The sequence below is a fragment of the Canis lupus genome, chromosome 16 (genome assembly GCF_003254725.2).
Source record: "Canis lupus dingo isolate Sandy chromosome 16, ASM325472v2, whole genome shotgun sequence".
Classification (NCBI taxonomy): Eukaryota; Metazoa; Chordata; class Mammalia; order Carnivora; family Canidae; genus Canis; species Canis lupus.
Window position 1 is genome coordinate 20,800,754 of NC_064258.1, and position 16,520 is coordinate 20,817,273.

General features: G+C 43.8%; 1 protein-coding gene and 1 non-coding gene across 12 annotated transcripts in view; one reads left to right on the top strand and one right to left on the bottom strand.

The window, feature by feature from the left end:
• Positions 1-16,520, top strand: part of DNAJB6 (DnaJ heat shock protein family (Hsp40) member B6) — a 73,569-nt gene that overhangs the window by 40,111 nt on the left and 16,938 nt on the right. For 9 of the 11 annotated variants that reach the window (XM_025450021.3, XM_025449866.3, XM_035699964.2 and 6 more), the window contains 3 exons: positions 7,782-7,913; positions 10,035-10,176; positions 10,744-10,814. In XM_025450021.3, the coding sequence (XP_025305806.1) occupies positions 7,782-7,913; positions 10,035-10,176; positions 10,744-10,814 (345 nt within the window). Of the gene's footprint in view, positions 1-454; positions 816-7,781; positions 7,914-10,034; positions 10,177-10,743; positions 11,545-16,520 lie in introns of those variants that run through there. The other 2 variants (XM_049094626.1, XM_025450162.3) reach the window with 2 other exon arrangements.
• Positions 16,158-16,264, bottom strand: LOC112664669 (U6 spliceosomal RNA). Its single transcript, XR_003139879.1, has one exon. It is a non-coding gene; the product is annotated as a U6 spliceosomal RNA (small nuclear RNA).

Sequence of the window (16,520 nt, forward strand, 5' to 3'; positions counted from 1 at the left end):
GGGATTGCATTAATCTGAGTTAGGGTGATCTGCTCATCATTTACTTCTTTCAGGGCACTGTTACTCAACATTCTCAGATGGATGAGTAACTAGTATTAGTATCTCATAGTTGTTAGAGCCCCAGAAGGAATACTGTTGGGAAGAATCGTCTGGGTATAACTTCACATTTTTATTTACTCTTATTCTCATGGTGGATAGTGAGGGGCACACTTTAAAACCTAAAACCATGTCCAGAGAGCCCATTCAGGTTAGCCTGTTTTCCCTTCATAACGGCATCAGTCTCGTAAGCCTGGTCTGTGAAAAAATCCTTGGCCACGGAGAAAGGATCGTGCAGGTCACCTCAGGGAAAGCGGGCTTTTGGAGGGAAGTGGAATTTTATTGAGGAGGGAAATAGCTAAGTTTTGAGAACCAGCTCTGACTTTAACGTAGTGAGCCCGTCATTTTGCTCTCCCAGGGTTCGAGGAGGTGGCGAGTGAGGACTTGGATCCCGGGTTTGAGGACTCGGCCGAAGACTCCCAGAGCGAAGAGAACAGCGAGGTTTTGGATGTGATCTCTGTCGAGGAGCTTGATATCTATAGTGAAGATGAGCCGAGTGAAGGCTGTAGCCGGGGCCAGGGCGAGCTGCTGAGTGAGGAGCTGGAATTTGTGTCCAGTGAGGATGAGGCAAGCCCAGGGTATGAGGAAGAGCTGAGCGAGGAGTGCGAGGAGCTGCTGAGTGAGGACAGCGGGCCAGAGCTGGAGGGGCTGCCTGCGCAGCAGTGAGGCAGGGTGGCCGGCGGGAAGTGCGTATGGAATAAAATGTTTGTGCCCACTGACTAGTGTCTGAGATGGTCCTTGTTCAGGCACCAGGGCTGGCCTGGAGGGAGTGGAGGCAGCGGCGGGGTGGGGTGGGGTAGGGTAGCTCTAGGAGGAATGACGCTCACCAAGATCCAGGAGCCAGTGCTTTCAGGCCCGGATGGTGTCCTGGGGTGGTTGCAGCAGTCCCACAGGCCGGGGACTGACAACAGGAGCCCATGCCTCCTGGTCCTGGAGACGTGGGGGTGGCCAGGACCAGGTCCCAGGGTGGAGCTTGTCTGTTCCACCAGGCTCTCTGTCTGGTGTCTGATGGCCTCAGATGGTCCTTGCGTGTGGGCATTTCCTCCCTGTGTCTTCACACTGTGCCCCCTTGTGTGTGTGTCCCTGTCCATACCGCCCCCCCCCCCCCTTGGAGACCCTCGTGATGCTGGATTTGGACCGCCCCCCCTCCTGAGCTCATCTTTACCCCGTCATCCACCAAGACCCTGTTTTCCTTCCAAAGAAGGTCACGGTCAGGGGGCCTGGGGCTCAGGGGACCTACATCATTTTGAGGGGCCACAATCCATCCTATAATGTAGTTTCTCCATAAAGAGTTGTCTGCTTTAGAAGCAGCACATTTTGGAAGGAGAAAGAAGGGGGAAGTGTTTGAAGTAAGATGTGCTAAGAGAATGTCAAAGTCAGAGGTGGGAGAGGTGCAGGTGCCCCCTCTAGTTACTCAGGGGCAGACTCCACCCTTGGGCATCCCTGCACACACATAACTTGACTGAAGGCAAGGAATTAGACTTAAAAATCCACATAAATACATCGTGTTAGACTGGTTTCCCGCTATAGTTGGTATCATGACCACAGAGCCCATGGTCCTGAGGAGTGATGGGGGTCAGGGAGTATTGCTACCCCTCTGGCTTCTCCACTTGTTTCTCTTTGGAGGAGGCCTAGTGCTCTGGTCAGATTATGGTAACAGTGTATGGTTCTGTACTTATTTGAGAACTTTTGCTCTTAGTATATGGAACTGGCATTTGGAAATAGTTCATTTTCACTTAAAATTATGCTGGCAAGTGAGGGTGGATGCTCTGCTCATGATCCTTGGCTTTTCACTTGTTTACTGTGTCCTTTGTAGGGACTTGGAGTCCTTTATTCCTGTGACTGCCTTCATTCAGTCCCTTAGCCCTACCCCCTGGCAGGGAGCAGGAATGGCTGGCTTCTGGAGAAGGGGGCTCTGGGCCGTGAGAACAGCAGGGCTGGCCATCCCACCACAGGTGTGGACCCTGTAAGGAGATCTGCATGCCGTGTTTGAGTCACACTCCCCGGGAGGCCCCCTGTGTTCAGCTTCCTTTTCCAAGGGAAGCTAGTGTCCTGACTCTGTTGATCCTTAGCTTTAATGTAGTTTGTTGGTCTGGCCTGGGTCGTAGAGCTGCGTCTGAGTTGGAGTCCAAAGGCCATGAGGCGGGAAAAACCAGTTGAAAACCCATCAGTCTGTAGAATTCTCTTTCTTACTTTGTTCCCTTCAGCCTTTGAACAGATTGGACGAGGCCCACCCTTGCAGGGGAGGCCAGTATGTGCTGCTTACTCTACTGATCTGTTAACCTCATCAGAAACACACTCACAGACACTCAGTGTAATAACTAACCAAAGACCTGAGCATCCTGGGCCGCTTCAGGTTGCCATGTGAAATTAATGTCATCACCTGTGAAATTAGCCCCCCCCCCCAAACTTGATACCTGTGCTCAATGCCTTAAGTTACGACACTTAAACTCCAGATAAAGACAATAGCACAGGCTGACTTTTTTGCCCAACATGATAGCTATCCTGTCTGTGCCCCAAAATACACTTTTTCCTCTGATAGGGAGGTGAGATCCTGAAATATTATAATAGGTGTGTGTCTTAGGTTACATGGTAGGGGATAGGAGAGGCGAGAAAACAAAGATGTTTGCTTAACATATTAAAACATGTGCACAAACCTCCATAACAAAATAAAAAGGGGACACTCCTGGCGGTCTACTAAGGAGTCGCATGTGGTTGAAACGGATGTTTGTAAGTATAGGTCTGAATTGCGCAGGTCCACTTTCGTAGGTTTTTTTCAATAGATTACAGTATTGTAAATCTATTTTACGATTTTCTTAACATTTGGTTTTCTCTAGCTTACATTATTGAAAGAATACGGGGTGTAACACAACATACAGAATCTGAATCCCCTGTGTTCTAGGCTAGTGTTCTAGTCTTCCTGTCAGTGGTAGGCTATTAGCAGATAAGCGTTTGGAGAGTCAGGGGCGCCTGGGTGGCTCAGTAGTTGCATTTGCTTTTGGCTCGGTGTGATCCCGGGGTCCTGAGTTCGAGACCTGCATTGGGTTCTCTGCAGGGAGCCTGCTTCTCCCTTTCCCTTTCTGTGTGGCTCATGAATAAATAAATACATATTTTTAAAGATTTTGTTTATTTATTCGTAGAGACACACAGGGGCAGAGACACAGAGGGAGAAGCAGGCTCCATGCAGGAAGCCTGATGTGGGACTCAATTCTGGGTCTCCAGGATCACACCCCAGGCTGCAGGCAGCGCTAAACCGCTATGCCACCGGGGCTGCCCATAAATAAATAAAATCTTAAAAAAAAAAAAAAAGTTAAACTCAGATTTTTGACTGTGTGAGGGAATCAGCGCCCCTAACCTCTCATCGTTCAGGGGTCTGTTCCTCCTCTGCATGCTCCACATTTCCTTGGCCTTGAGCAGACACCTCAGCAGGCTGTGGTTTATATGCCCATTGGGCTGAAAGGGAAATCATACTTGATAGTGTATATGGTTATGTTACATTGTCTTAACTACAATTTATTTCTAAAATCTAATAAAATACTTAGGCCTTTTAATCTCAAAAATAACATACTCAAGAATTTGGGAAATGTAAGGAGGGATAATCAACATTTGTCTCGCTACCAATAAAAAATCCACTTTAACATTTTTTGTGTATTATAATTGTAGTGTGTTACATAAATATTCTCTTCTGCCTTTTTCTTTTTTTTTTTTTTTTTTAAACACAGGCAGTATTCCAATTTTATTTATTATAGTCACACACAGAGAGAGAGGCAGAGACAGAGGCAGAGGGAGAAACAGGCTCCATGCACCGGGAGCCAGACGTGGGACTCGATCCCGGGTCTCCAGGATCGCGCCTTGAGCCAAAGGCAGGCGCCAAACCTCTGCGCCACCCAGGGATACCCTCTTCTGCCTTTTTCTAAAGCCCAAACTTTAATGACCATTTAAAAATGTGCATATAAATGTGCATTTAAAATGCTCTATTTTATCACCTCCTCTTTTGGAAAATTTGGTTATTTTCAAATTTTAGTACATAATTAATGCTTTGAATTCTCTTAGTGCAGTGCTGTATTTCCATGTTTGAGATGAGTGATGTTCTCTGAAATAGAATTGCTGGGTTGAAGAGTTTTTAAAAATTGATTGTATTTAATTTGGGGTTGAAGATTTTGAAAGGTCATGGTACATACTCCTTAACTGCTTTTTGAAAGAGAACAAGAAAAAAAAAATGAAAGAGAACAAGATAATCTCTTAAAGATTTGACTGATTTCACAGTGGCAACTTGTAACAACATCTGCACGATATTAAAAATATGTTTCTTCAGGTCACCGTGACTGTTGTAACTGAGGCTTTGCATTTCCAGGGTTAAACTTGTATAACTTGAATATTTGAAAGATGGTAAAGTTTACAGACTAAAATGACTACCTGAATCGTAGGAAAGCATTATGCTGTATTAATAGAAACAATAAAATAAGATAAAAGATACATTTTTATTTTTATTTTTAAAAGATTTTATTTATTTATTCATGAGAGACACAGAAAGAGAGAGAGGGGCAGAGACATAGGCAGAGGGAGAAGCAGGCTCCATGCAGGGAGCCCGATGTGGGACTCGATCCAGGGACTGCAGGATCATGCCCTAAGCCAAAGGCAGATGCTCAACCGCGGAGCCACCCAGGCATCCCAAGATAAAATTAAAAAAAAAAAAAAAAAATAGAAAATACAAACTGAAAAGTGACCGGCCTTACCCCTCCTTCTAAACCAGCTTTTTGAAGTAGCTTCAGAAGAACGGGCTCGGGGATCCCTGGGTGGCGCAGCTGTTTGGCGCCTGGCTTTGGCCCTGGGCACGATCCTGGAGACCTGGGATCATATCCCGCGTCAGGCTCCCGGTGCATGGAGCCTGCTTCTCCCTCTCCCTCTGCCTGTGTCTCTGCCTCTCTCTCTCTGTGTGTGACTATCATAAATAAAAAAAAAAAAAAAAAAAAAACGGGCTCATGTATTGGTGGTAGGCCTTCATTTAGCAGAGTGTGTTTGGGCCCATGTGTTTGGTGGTGGTTCCACGTGGCCCCTGAACAGTGAACAGTGCTGAGGGTTTGATTGCTGATATTATGACTGAGTATGTTAGGAGGACAAACATGGTAGGATTTATTGTGAATGAAGTCTTGGGGTGCAGAGCAGCGTAGTTTTGGGGATTCCTGTGTGGGTCCTGGAAATCTGAAACAGGCTACATACATCGTTTGTGGTGGTGGTGGTGGTGGTGGTGGTGGTGGTGGTGGTGGTGGTGGTCGTCGTCGTCGTGGTGGTGGTGGTGGTGGTCGTCGTCTCCTCCTCCTCCCTCCTCCCCCTCCCTCCTCCCCCCTCCCCCTCCCTCCTCCCCCCTCCTCTCCTCCTCCCTCCTCCTCCTCCCTCCTCCTCCTCCCTCCTCCTCCTTCCTCCTCCTCCTCCTCCTCCGTCGTCAGAAATTACACAATGAGCTTAAATTGCATTTGCCATGTTTCTGTTTCTCCATGTGAGTGGTGGATATCAGGGTAACTGACAAAATGTGGCATTGCGGGTGTGTAAGCTGTGGTATTAAGGAAAAGAGTGCTTTCTAAACAGACTGCTTGGGTTTTTTTGAATAAGGTCTCCAGAGAAATTCACAGTATTACTGCTTTAGTAAAGTTCGGTGATGAACTTCTATTCATACTTCTGTTACGGGGAACTGTAAGTGTGGCCCCATTTACAAAGTAGGTTATAAATGGTTTTCATAAAATTATTTTGTGAAGGGCAGCATTTAGTGTGCAAGATGGGAATGAAGTTGCCACCCCAGGGGTCTGGGGGTTGACTTGGCAGCAGTTACCTGTACAAGTTAGCCTAATCTTGTACCCTCTGTGACTCCCGCTGTCTCTTCGGGGGCCGATGGGGCCATGTCTCTCTACTGGGATTGCACATAGGCCATCCTCCTGCCCCTGACATCTCCTTTCTAGAGCTTTCAGGAGGGCAGCAGTAAGCAGTTTCTCTAAATGCGTCTTCAGGCCCATCTCCCTAGATGTGTAGTGTTAAATAAAGTAGACCAGCCGACATCTGCCGAGAACAAGGCTTTGTACTCACACTCTTTCCTTGGCCTTATCCTGACCTGCTGGAAGCTGCCTTGCCCAGCCATCTGTTCTTACCCTGGCTCTCCTGTGCATCTTTGCGGATTGAGGCAGTGTTCCCTGAGGGGCCACATCTCTGGTCTCTGTGTTTGTGCCCTCTTGCATCGTGAACCTCCATATCTGCGTGGGGCCAGTCCTCATTACCTGGTGCCTGGTCATGTGGACTCTTGTTTTCCTTCATTTTTCCACCCCACTGTATGAGCTTTCATGCTTCGGTCACTCTTGCCGGATGGTTCAGAACACACCACCCTGATTCTGTAGTTTCTGTGCTGCCTGGGGTGTGTTTCTGTTTGGCATGCATTTTTTTCTTACCCTCCACTGGGGTTCCTTGTTTTGTTTCATGCAGAGCTACTCTATTTCTCTGAAAATCCACCAATGAATTCACAGAGCTGCAGTGCATTTTTTAAAAGTTTGTATAATTTCTTTGTTTTTAGCTCACTAACTGATAACCAGAAAAATATCAGGGCTAATCTTATTTTTATTTTCAGGAGCATTTTGGTATCTCTAATAGGAACACGCTGCCTAGCTGTAAACCTTCTGTTTTATTTTTATTTTTAAAAAAATTTTTAAAAAGTTTTATTTATTTATTCATGAAAGAGAGAGGCAGAGACCTAGGCAGAGGGAGAAGTAGGCTCCATGCAGGAAGCTTGATGTGGGACTCATCCGGGTCTCCAGGATCATGCCCTGGGCTGAAGGCAGGCACTCAACTGCTTAGCCACCCAGGCGTCCCAGTCTTCTGTTTAAATAGAGCACATTGTTGTTAATGTCTGCCAATTAACATTTATTCAGATTTGACTTTAATTCTTTTTTTAATATTCATTCATTCATTCATTTATCTATTTATCTATTTATTTATCCATTTATTTATTTATCTTATTTATTTATCTATTTATCTATTTATGAATCTATCTATGAGAGGCGGTCTCCATGCCCGGAGCCCGACGCGGGCCTCGATCCCAGGACTCCAGGATCGCGCCCTGAGCCAAAGGCAGGCGCTAAACCGCTGAGCCACCCCAGGGATCCCCTTGACTTTAATTCTTTCTAAAATGTTCTTTTGTCGTCTGTCTTACAAGAAAGTAAATGGAATTCTTAAACCCTTTGACTCAGCTGTCAAATTTTGCCTCACTTGCTATAACCTCCATGTGTTATGTAAACAAATGTTAGAATAATCCATTTTTGTTTTTATTTCTGAATTATGTTGAGTAAGGCAGCCCAGGTTCCATGAAACCAACAGTATGGTATATATGTGCTAACTTGAATTTAAATAAAATCTTGAAAGAAAAAAACCCCACAGCTCTCTGAGTTTGATGTGCACTTTAGTGATCTGATTTTTATATTTGTATATAGAGTGATTATATCAATAGTCTGGTTATTTACTCCTTTAATATATTCTAGCTGTAGTTGAATTAAATGAGTAAAGCTGCTGATTATCTGAACTTTGGTTTCTCTTTAGCTATGCTTCTGATGGAATAATGTGTTATAAGGCATTAACCCATTTCTCCTTACTGCAGCGCTCCTATGAAAAAAATATAAAGATTTTACAAACTATGTCTTTGTTTTTAGAAGACCCATTTGAGGACTTCTTTGGGAGCCGAAGAGGCCCCCGTGGGAGCAGGAACCGAGGCACGGGGTCGTTCTTCTCCGCCTTCAGTGGATTTCCGTCTTTTGGAGGAGGGTTTTCTTCTTTTGATACAGGTATTAAATCCTTAGATTTGATGTCCAATATCTGAACAGACATTAATGCTGATACATTTTCAGAGCAGTTTGATGAGTCTATTCCTTTGTAGAATAGTCATGGTGTAGTTTTATGTGTATAGTCTGTGCTTTGTTAACCTACATCCCCCCCCCCCCCCCCAATGTTCCCAGGAATGTTTTACCTGAAAATCCACTTCTAAGGTCAACATTTAATGAAATTTCTGTTTAAAAGGAATTGATTTGGGGTAAATAACTGAAAAAACCCACTTGTACACAGTCTCTCTTAATTCCTTTTTTGTCTAACCTTGGCAACTATCAAAACAGTGGTATTCTAAGAGAGTCCAGGGTGATGTGATCAGAAGGTGGGTCTATAACACAGCCCTTCTGGCCACTCCCCCACCACCCAGTCTGTGGGTGTCTGTGGCCACATGGAGTCCACTGGTAGGGGGTTTACAATCTGTGTGTGTGTGTGTGTGTGTGTGTGTGTGTGTGTGTGTGTGTGTGAGAGAGAGAGAGAGAGAGAGAGAGAGAGATTGAGATTGCCCTGCCCACACACAGTGGCCAGTGGTCTTTTTAAAAACAGCTCACCTGGGTACCTGACTGTCTTAGTAGAGCATGTGACTTGGGGTTGTGAGTGTGAGCCCTACGTTTGGTATAGAGATTACTTAAGAAAAATAAAGTCCTTAAAAAGAAAAGGCAGCTTATCAGAGCAACATACATGTGGCATGGTATAATTATATATTTTACCTGAAGATTAAGGATCTTTTCTTTGCATTTCGTATAGTTCCTCTCAAGAGGAGCTCTTGTTTTTTCTGATGCTCTGATTTTAATTTCAAGTGCTACATGGTAGGAATTGGCAGTGCTTGTTAAGGAAGGCTGCCCTGCAACACAAAGTTCACAGTTTTCTTCCCCTTCAAGTGCTGTGTTAGCACCATGGATGTAAATGGTTGGTTTGATTGGACTTGAGTAGGGAGGGCTACTGTAGGTGGCCTTTACAGCAGACCCTTTTGTTAGGGAACATCTGTGGTATGCTGAAGGTGGACTTGGCTCAGGCTTAAGGGGGAGTCCAAGAAAGCTGGTTTAAAATAACAACATAGTACATCATTTAAGAAATGTGTGGCTGATGGGTCATGAGGTATGTGTGGGTGCAGACCTTCCAGGAGCCTTGTTGAAGGGAGTATGGGGATTTTTTTTTTAAAGATTTTATTTATTTATTTATTTATTTATTTATTTATTTATTTATTTATTTATTTATTTATTTATTCATTCATTCATTCATTCATTCATTCATTCATTCATTCATTCATGAGAGACCCACAGAGAGAGACAGAGACACAGCAGAGGGAGAAGCAGGCTCCACTCGGAGCCTGACGTGGGACTCAATCCCGGGTCCCCAGGATCACACCCCAGGCTGCAGGTGGCGCTAAACTGCTGTGCCACTGGGGCTGCCCCGGGGATTTGTTCTTATGTGAATATTTTCAAAGTGGGACAAGTAGTAAGCTCTTGAAGTAAGTAAAACAGTCTCAGTATGTTGGTTAGCTTTAGTGTAACTTGTGGAAATCAGGGATTTTAGCATCGTAGTGTGATTGCCATAAATGAGAATGTTGTCCACAAATGAATTATGTAGATCTGTACCTTTTCAGTAATGGTTGGCAATATTCTTTCTAAAATTACTTGAGGTTTTTAATAATTCAGAGTTTGACCCCTTACATGGTCCCATTGCAAGGAGAAGGTAAGCAGGTTGGGTTGGCATTCTGTGCTGGCGAAGCTACTCTGTCCTGCAACATAACACATATTGCCATCCTACTCCTCTGTGGTGTGTAGTGCCGAGTTGGTTGCCTGTAACTAGGGTGAGATGCCAGTGGGCTCAGGACAGTGCTGGGTAAGGGAGACAGGAGAGGAAATAGAACCCAGGAATGCCTGGGGGGTGGGGGGTTATCCTGTTATCCAACATCCAGAGGAGCACCTGCCCTCCTCCCTCCTCCTCATGGTTCTGTGGCCGCTCTGCTTCGGCTCGGCTCTCCTTGGTTTGCTCTGTTGCCCTGTGGTTTTCCTGTTACTCATACTTGTGTTATATTAGTAATGGACATATTGGTCTCTAATCTTCCTGTCTTCCCACAGGATTTACTTCCTTCGCATCGCCAGGTCACGGGGGCCTCACTTCGTTCTCTTCCACGACATTTGGTGGTAGTGGGATGGGCAACTTCAAATCTATATCCACTTCTACTAAAATGGTTAATGGCAGAAAAATCACTACAAAGAGGTACAGTGGTTATCTAGATACACTTTTTTTTTTTTTTAGATACACTTTTTAAATAAGTAGGTAGAAGTTTCATGGTGCCATGTTTCCTTTGCCAACCCCTCCCGCCCCCGAGTACGAAGTACAGGTTGTATGTTAAATCTAGCACCGGTGGGATCTTTTACTTTCAGTGTCCGAATTAGAGCTTTCCCTTTTAAACTGCTTAATGTTACATATGAGAAGTAGTCTTTATTTAGAGCCACATTTAAAATACACAGTAACATAGTAATACGTAGTAATTTTGGTTTAGCACTGCTAGAATGATAAAAACCAGTAAACATTTACTGTTTTCATTATTGGTACATGTGCACGTATGTAGTGTTCAGTTGTGTAGTATCTGAGACAGAGCTTTTATCTGTTAGAATAAATGTATTTTAAGAAAGAAGTCTTATCAGGTTGCTTTTAGCTGTGTATTTTAACCCTCAAAATTTGTGATTTGATCTATGTCACTGGGAATTATGCTTTTTTAAAACAGTTTAAGTTTGTGTGTACTGACTTTAAAAACAGTTTGAAATGCAATTTATCTTTCAGAATTGTGGAGAATGGTGAAGAAAGAGTAGAAGTTGAAGAGAACGGCCAGTTAAAGTCCTTAACGATAAATGGTAAGGAGCAGCTGCTACGCTTGGATAACAAGTAACAACGCACGCGTGTAGCAGAAATGTTAGCTGTAACGGGCACCATTGAGGACTGACAGGAACGCTTTTTTTTGAAGATTTCAAACGAACTCAACTTTCAGTATAACTGTACCTAATCTAAAGTATTTATACACAGCTCATCGGAGCCCTATTTGTCATAGACTTTTGAGTTTATTGTTGGGACCACATAATAGGACCATTGTTTGGGGGGTTTTTTTGTTTTGTTTTGTTTTTGTTTTTGTTTTTTTTTTTTTTTGTCTTTAAAAATTGTTGTAAATCTCTGTATGCACTTTGCTTTTTTATTAAACATAATCCAAGGTGGCCGTGACTCTTTCGTACACTAACACCAGCACGGACCTGCTTTTCCATTGTGTTTGAAATGTGAGCCAAGTAGAGTCAGCCTGCTGTGAAATTAACATTGCCAGGATGAATCTTCCACAAAAATAATTTCAAATTTTTTCAGTATTTAGTAGTGAGAGATATTAATGCATTAATGGTAATACATTTCTCGTTTAATATAAATTGAGGATGTTTTTCTAGTTGTGCATGAACGCTGGCAACTTAGTAAGATTTGACAATTGTTTAAATATGTAATGTTAAGCTTAGGTTTAAAAAAAAGTAAAGCTGGTAAACTGGGTCTTTGTCATTTGCTTAAAAAAAAAATAAATGCGAATGTGTTTGGTGCATTCTTTTCTGAGTGGGGCCTGTAGCCTTCTTGTGTCTGTGTATGATTTTGTGCCTGGGCTTCCAGTGTCACTTCATTACTGTTACTTCTGTTCCTCGAGGTGTGGATGCCAATACAAAGTTATATGTATTTCTTTTCCTCAGTATATTTGGAGGGTTTATGAAGATTTTTCTATTTATGTTATATAATGATTAGCAATTTATTGAAGCTTCTCCTATGGTAACATTTTTATGGGGAAGGAAGAAATAGCTATATAACTTTTTCATTCCTTCCAAGTAGTTTCTAGTTTTCTAGGGTAAGTTTGATGCTGGCTCATTTAAAAATGTGATACATGTGGCAAAGTAATGGGGTGACATAGATGTGAACAAAAATAAAGGTCTTCTTTGTTTTTCAACGTGTAAAATCTGTCATAGCCAACCATTGACAACTAGAATTCCAGCTAGAGGAATGTTAAACTGGACTTGAGTTGCATTTGAACAACCGTACTTAGCTTTGTTTTGGGTAAGCAGTATGGTCCTGCCAGAAGGACAGGAGCAAGGGTGGTTCCTTCACGACAGACATATTTCTCTCAGCGGGCCCGATCGGAAGGCATATGGAAATTGCCCAAATACCATACAGTCTTTACAGAATCAAATGTATTTTTGTTGACAACAAATAATAATTTAGAAGATTCCTAGAAATTTATTCTAAAGAAAGCACTACAGAATTAAGTATAAGTTCTTGAAGACAGTTGTACTAAGGGAAGCCATGAAAGGTATAGCTGTCCTAGCTCTCCGCCTCTAGATAAGAGAGACATGGAGGTATGTCACACAGAAAGGGCTCCTGTAAAATGGAAGTTTACAAACTGAAATTCTGATATTTGAAAGCTTATTTCTGTTTATGCTGTTAGAATAGATGGTCTCTCTGTCATTGAGAAACTGCAGTAAGTATTTGGAACTAAACAGATGTGGAATTTTATAGTTGTCATTAAAGGGTTGTGGGGTGGAGCAGGTTGATGGTCCCGTAGGGACACCAGGTGCTTGATGAGAAGTCTTGTCTAATCCTCCAGTAGAGCTTCCTGGGAGGCATTACACTGGGACTGTGGTTTGCCATTGTTAGCCTCTTGGGGGGCGGTGGGGTGGTACTGGAGACTGTTGGGTGCACCTCTTCCTTCACTATGAATGGTACAGACACGAGGTTCCTGGCTTCCAAAGGGGCTTTCTGCTGAAATTTCTTTGTGAGGAGCATCCCAGTCAAATGTTCATTGGCATTTGAGAACATCACCTTTGTTTTGTACTTGTGTTGTTGCTGGGAGTGTTCATTATAAATTTGTGGATAGGGTGAAGAACTTGGCTGTTGCTGAGGTATTTAAGGTAGTCACTGACCCCTGAGCCTGGAGCCACGAGGCATCTTCCCGGCATCAATCAGCAACATCACTCACATGAGGAATGATGCTCAAGAAGAGCTTGTGATGCACATTTTGCTGGTTTTGGTCACATGCTGGTCTCTGCATTTCTTTGTGTTTCTGGAGTCTTGGATGCCTCTGTAAACAGGAGGGCGAGTGCCTGCCTTGAAGGGCCTGCATCCAGTGTGCACAGTCTGTTTCACATGATCTATGTCCTGTTTTGTGTGTGCTTCATGTTTTGGGGGACAGGAATCCTTAGAGTCTTTGAAGATGGGACATCTTTGGTTTTAATTCTCCAAAGCAAAGTCTTGAGGGGATGTCAAGGCTGCTGTATTACCCCCGCACCGTATTCCTCTGTTGGTTTGATTGAGTTCAGATGGATTTTGCCTCATGTTCCTGCCCTTTACAGCTCCAGAGGACCCAGATGTGAGTTTGGAAAATCCAGTAACTTTATATGCAGTGTTACATGAATGGTGATTTGTGTGTCCCTCCCTCCCTCCCTCCCTTCCTTCCTTCCTCTCTCTTTCTTTCTTTTTCTTTTTTGTGAAGTTCTTTCAAGGATAGATTGTGGAAGTTTGTAGAGTTAGGTTTTTTTTTTTTTTTAAGATTTTATTTATTGACTCATGAGAGACCCGCAGAGGGAGAAGAAGGCTTCCTGTGGGGAGCCCAATGTTGGATCCAATCCTAGGACCATTGAGATCACACCCAGAGCCAAAGGCAGACACTCAACCACTGAGCCACCCAGGCTCTAACTCTATAGAGTTAGCTTTACATTTTACTAAAGTTACTCTTAGAATTTGTGTACCTAGTCTGTTGAAGTCTGTTCCATACAGAATGGCAAAGCTTGGGGGGGGATAGCATGTTTCCAATCAATTGTCATTTCTGTTTATTATCTTCTAAACATTTAAAATTGCTCCTTGATGACCTACCTACTAGCTATCACTGCCTTCTTCAGGGACTGCTATTCTTGTTTTTCTTTGAAGCATTACTTAAGTTACTGAATATGCTTTTATTTTAAGAGAATCCAGTAATTTATAATTGGTTTTATTGTCTCTGCTGTTGCTTCTCAGTAGTGACAAAAGTTAGCCATCCGCACGCTCAGTAACAGGGTGGAGGTAGTTGTTACTATCTCTGGAGGTATTCAAGCACAAAATAGCTTAGTAAATTTGAACACTTGATACTGTGTGGTCAAGAGGGGTTGACCTATATATGATCTCAATGGCTTATATTAAAAAAAATGCAGATATCCGATTCTGTTACATCTTAGGTGTTTTTGAGGTGGTCAGTACTTGCACATTGGGTGATTAAATGATGCAGGTCCTTAAAGAAACACTGGCTTAAATTATTCTCCAGCATTTCCTGTGTCCTTATATTCAATGTAATAATGCTTCACTTTGGTTTTCGATCCTTTTCCCAGTCTGGTCATGTGGATGACTTTCTGTTCTTGCTTCATCAGTGGTGAGTTGAGTTGTGAGTTTCATTAATTAGATGTAGACCTTGGCTCTCTAGTATGACTAACAGTTGGGGCTGCTATAGGCCAGATACTTTTCTTTTGGCTCAGTTACTACATCTTGAGTTTTGAGAGGGTCAGGGGAGGGAAAATTACAAGTTCTTTTTTTTTTTTTTTAACAGTTCTTAACAGTATAATCAAATCTGGAAGTCACAGTGATCACTGATTTCCAGAGACCAGAACTAGCTGGGACTTCGGAGTTTTGCTTGTTAGGGAGAAGCGGATGTCTACCAAGAGGCCCATCAGCTCGCTCTTCGCCCTTGGGTGGCACATACTGTCTTCTTGCCCTTGTGTTAGGCAATCTCAGACTACCTGGGTGGGTGACTCATTTATTGGGGAACCCCGACTGCACTCTTGATCCTTTCCTGCTGTTGGAACACAGTGCAACCGCAACGAGAATCGCGGCCCTTGGGGGCACTGCTTCCTGAGCCTGAGGTGGGGTTGCTGTCCCTCTCCGTTCCTCCTTTTTGACCTGGGGAGCATCGTCCCTTGGTCCTTCATGCCAAGGAATGACCAGGTCTGGTTTGGTAGGGCTTGGGGTGCATCTTGGTTTATGATATTTCTTTGCTGTGTGGACCCCTGAATAGTAAACGTTGAGTTTCCTTATCTAGTAAACTGCAGTTTATTACAGACGGGCTTGATGTGTGTCAGGAGAGTGGGTCTTGCCGTCATGCTCCATCTCACCACCCCACCCTCCTCTTTGGCTGACTGCTGGAGTCTGCATCCTGATACTGAAAGCACTCCACACAAAGATAGAACATGGAGAACACAGGCCTTTCCTAGCAGGTGGCAGGGAGCCTTGCCAAAGGCCCTTTGAGCTGGAGTGATGTTGCAGAGTCTGATTGGTTCCTTTCTCCTGCTTTGGGAAGACCACCTTACTTGCTAACCCTTACTTGGCATGACCCTCTGCTCTGCACCCTTGTCTCCCTCACCCCACCACCCCCCTCCTGCCCATAGACACAACTGAGTGCACCAGCTGCTTCGGCAGCGCTGGGTGGATCATAGGATATTGGTTAGATTTCTGTCTTTAATGGAGGCTGCCGGACATGTTGGCGGAAATGACAGCCTAAGCAGATGGCTCCTGGCACTGTCCTCCTGCCGTCCCCAGACAAGCACTTGGTGACATAGTACTTGGGGGAGTCTAAAACCTGTGTGAGGCTTCTCAGGGATTTTCCCCATTTTGTTTTTCATAATAATAGAGTTAATGATGGTTTTGAGTATTAGTACACCAATATTCCTGTATGTACAGAATTCTCAACATATGTGCTAAGTCTTAGTTGTGTTTCTTTCCTAAACAGTTTTTTTTTTAAATCATTTTTATTTTTTTAAAATTTGAGAGTGAGAAGTGAGCACAGAGGGAGAGGGAAAAGCAGCCCCCCCCCCCCCCCAACCCCCTGCTAAGCAGGGAGCCGGATACTGGACTCGATCCCAGGACCAGGAGATCAGGACCTGAGCTGAAAGCAGTCAACTGAACCACCCATGCACCTCTTCCCCCCTCCCCCCCATTTTTAGTTATTTGATTTCAAGGTAGTTACATATAGTATTAGTTTCAGGGGTAGAGTTGAGTGATTCTTCAGTTGCATATAATACCCAGTGCTCATCGCATCACCCAGTTACTGCCCCCTGCCCCCCCCCGCCCCCCCAACCCTCAGTTTCCTAGAGTTAAGAGTCTCTTATAGTTTGTCTTTTTCTGTTTTTGTCTTATTTTTCCTTCCTTTCCCTTGGGTTCATTGAACTACGGAGCACTTTACGAATCTGCGTGTCCTCCTTGATCAGGGGCCATGTTAATCTTCTCTGTGTCATTCCAGTGTTAGTCTGTGTGCTGCCGAAGTGAGCATCTAGTGACTTTACAGCCTATCATTCAGAGGTGAATTTCCCTGAAGAAGGTACTAAGTACTAGTATTTTCCAGTATCAATCGGTTCCATCCTGAATGTTATGAGTATACAATGTTATGTGCACCATATACTTACACATGTTAACAAAGATACTAGAGAAATTGGAACCACCAGAACAAAGATGTTCAGTCAACATCTTCTCCAACTGCCTCCGTGGCATACTTGACCCTCTTTGGCATTGAAGTGGCAGGGAGGACA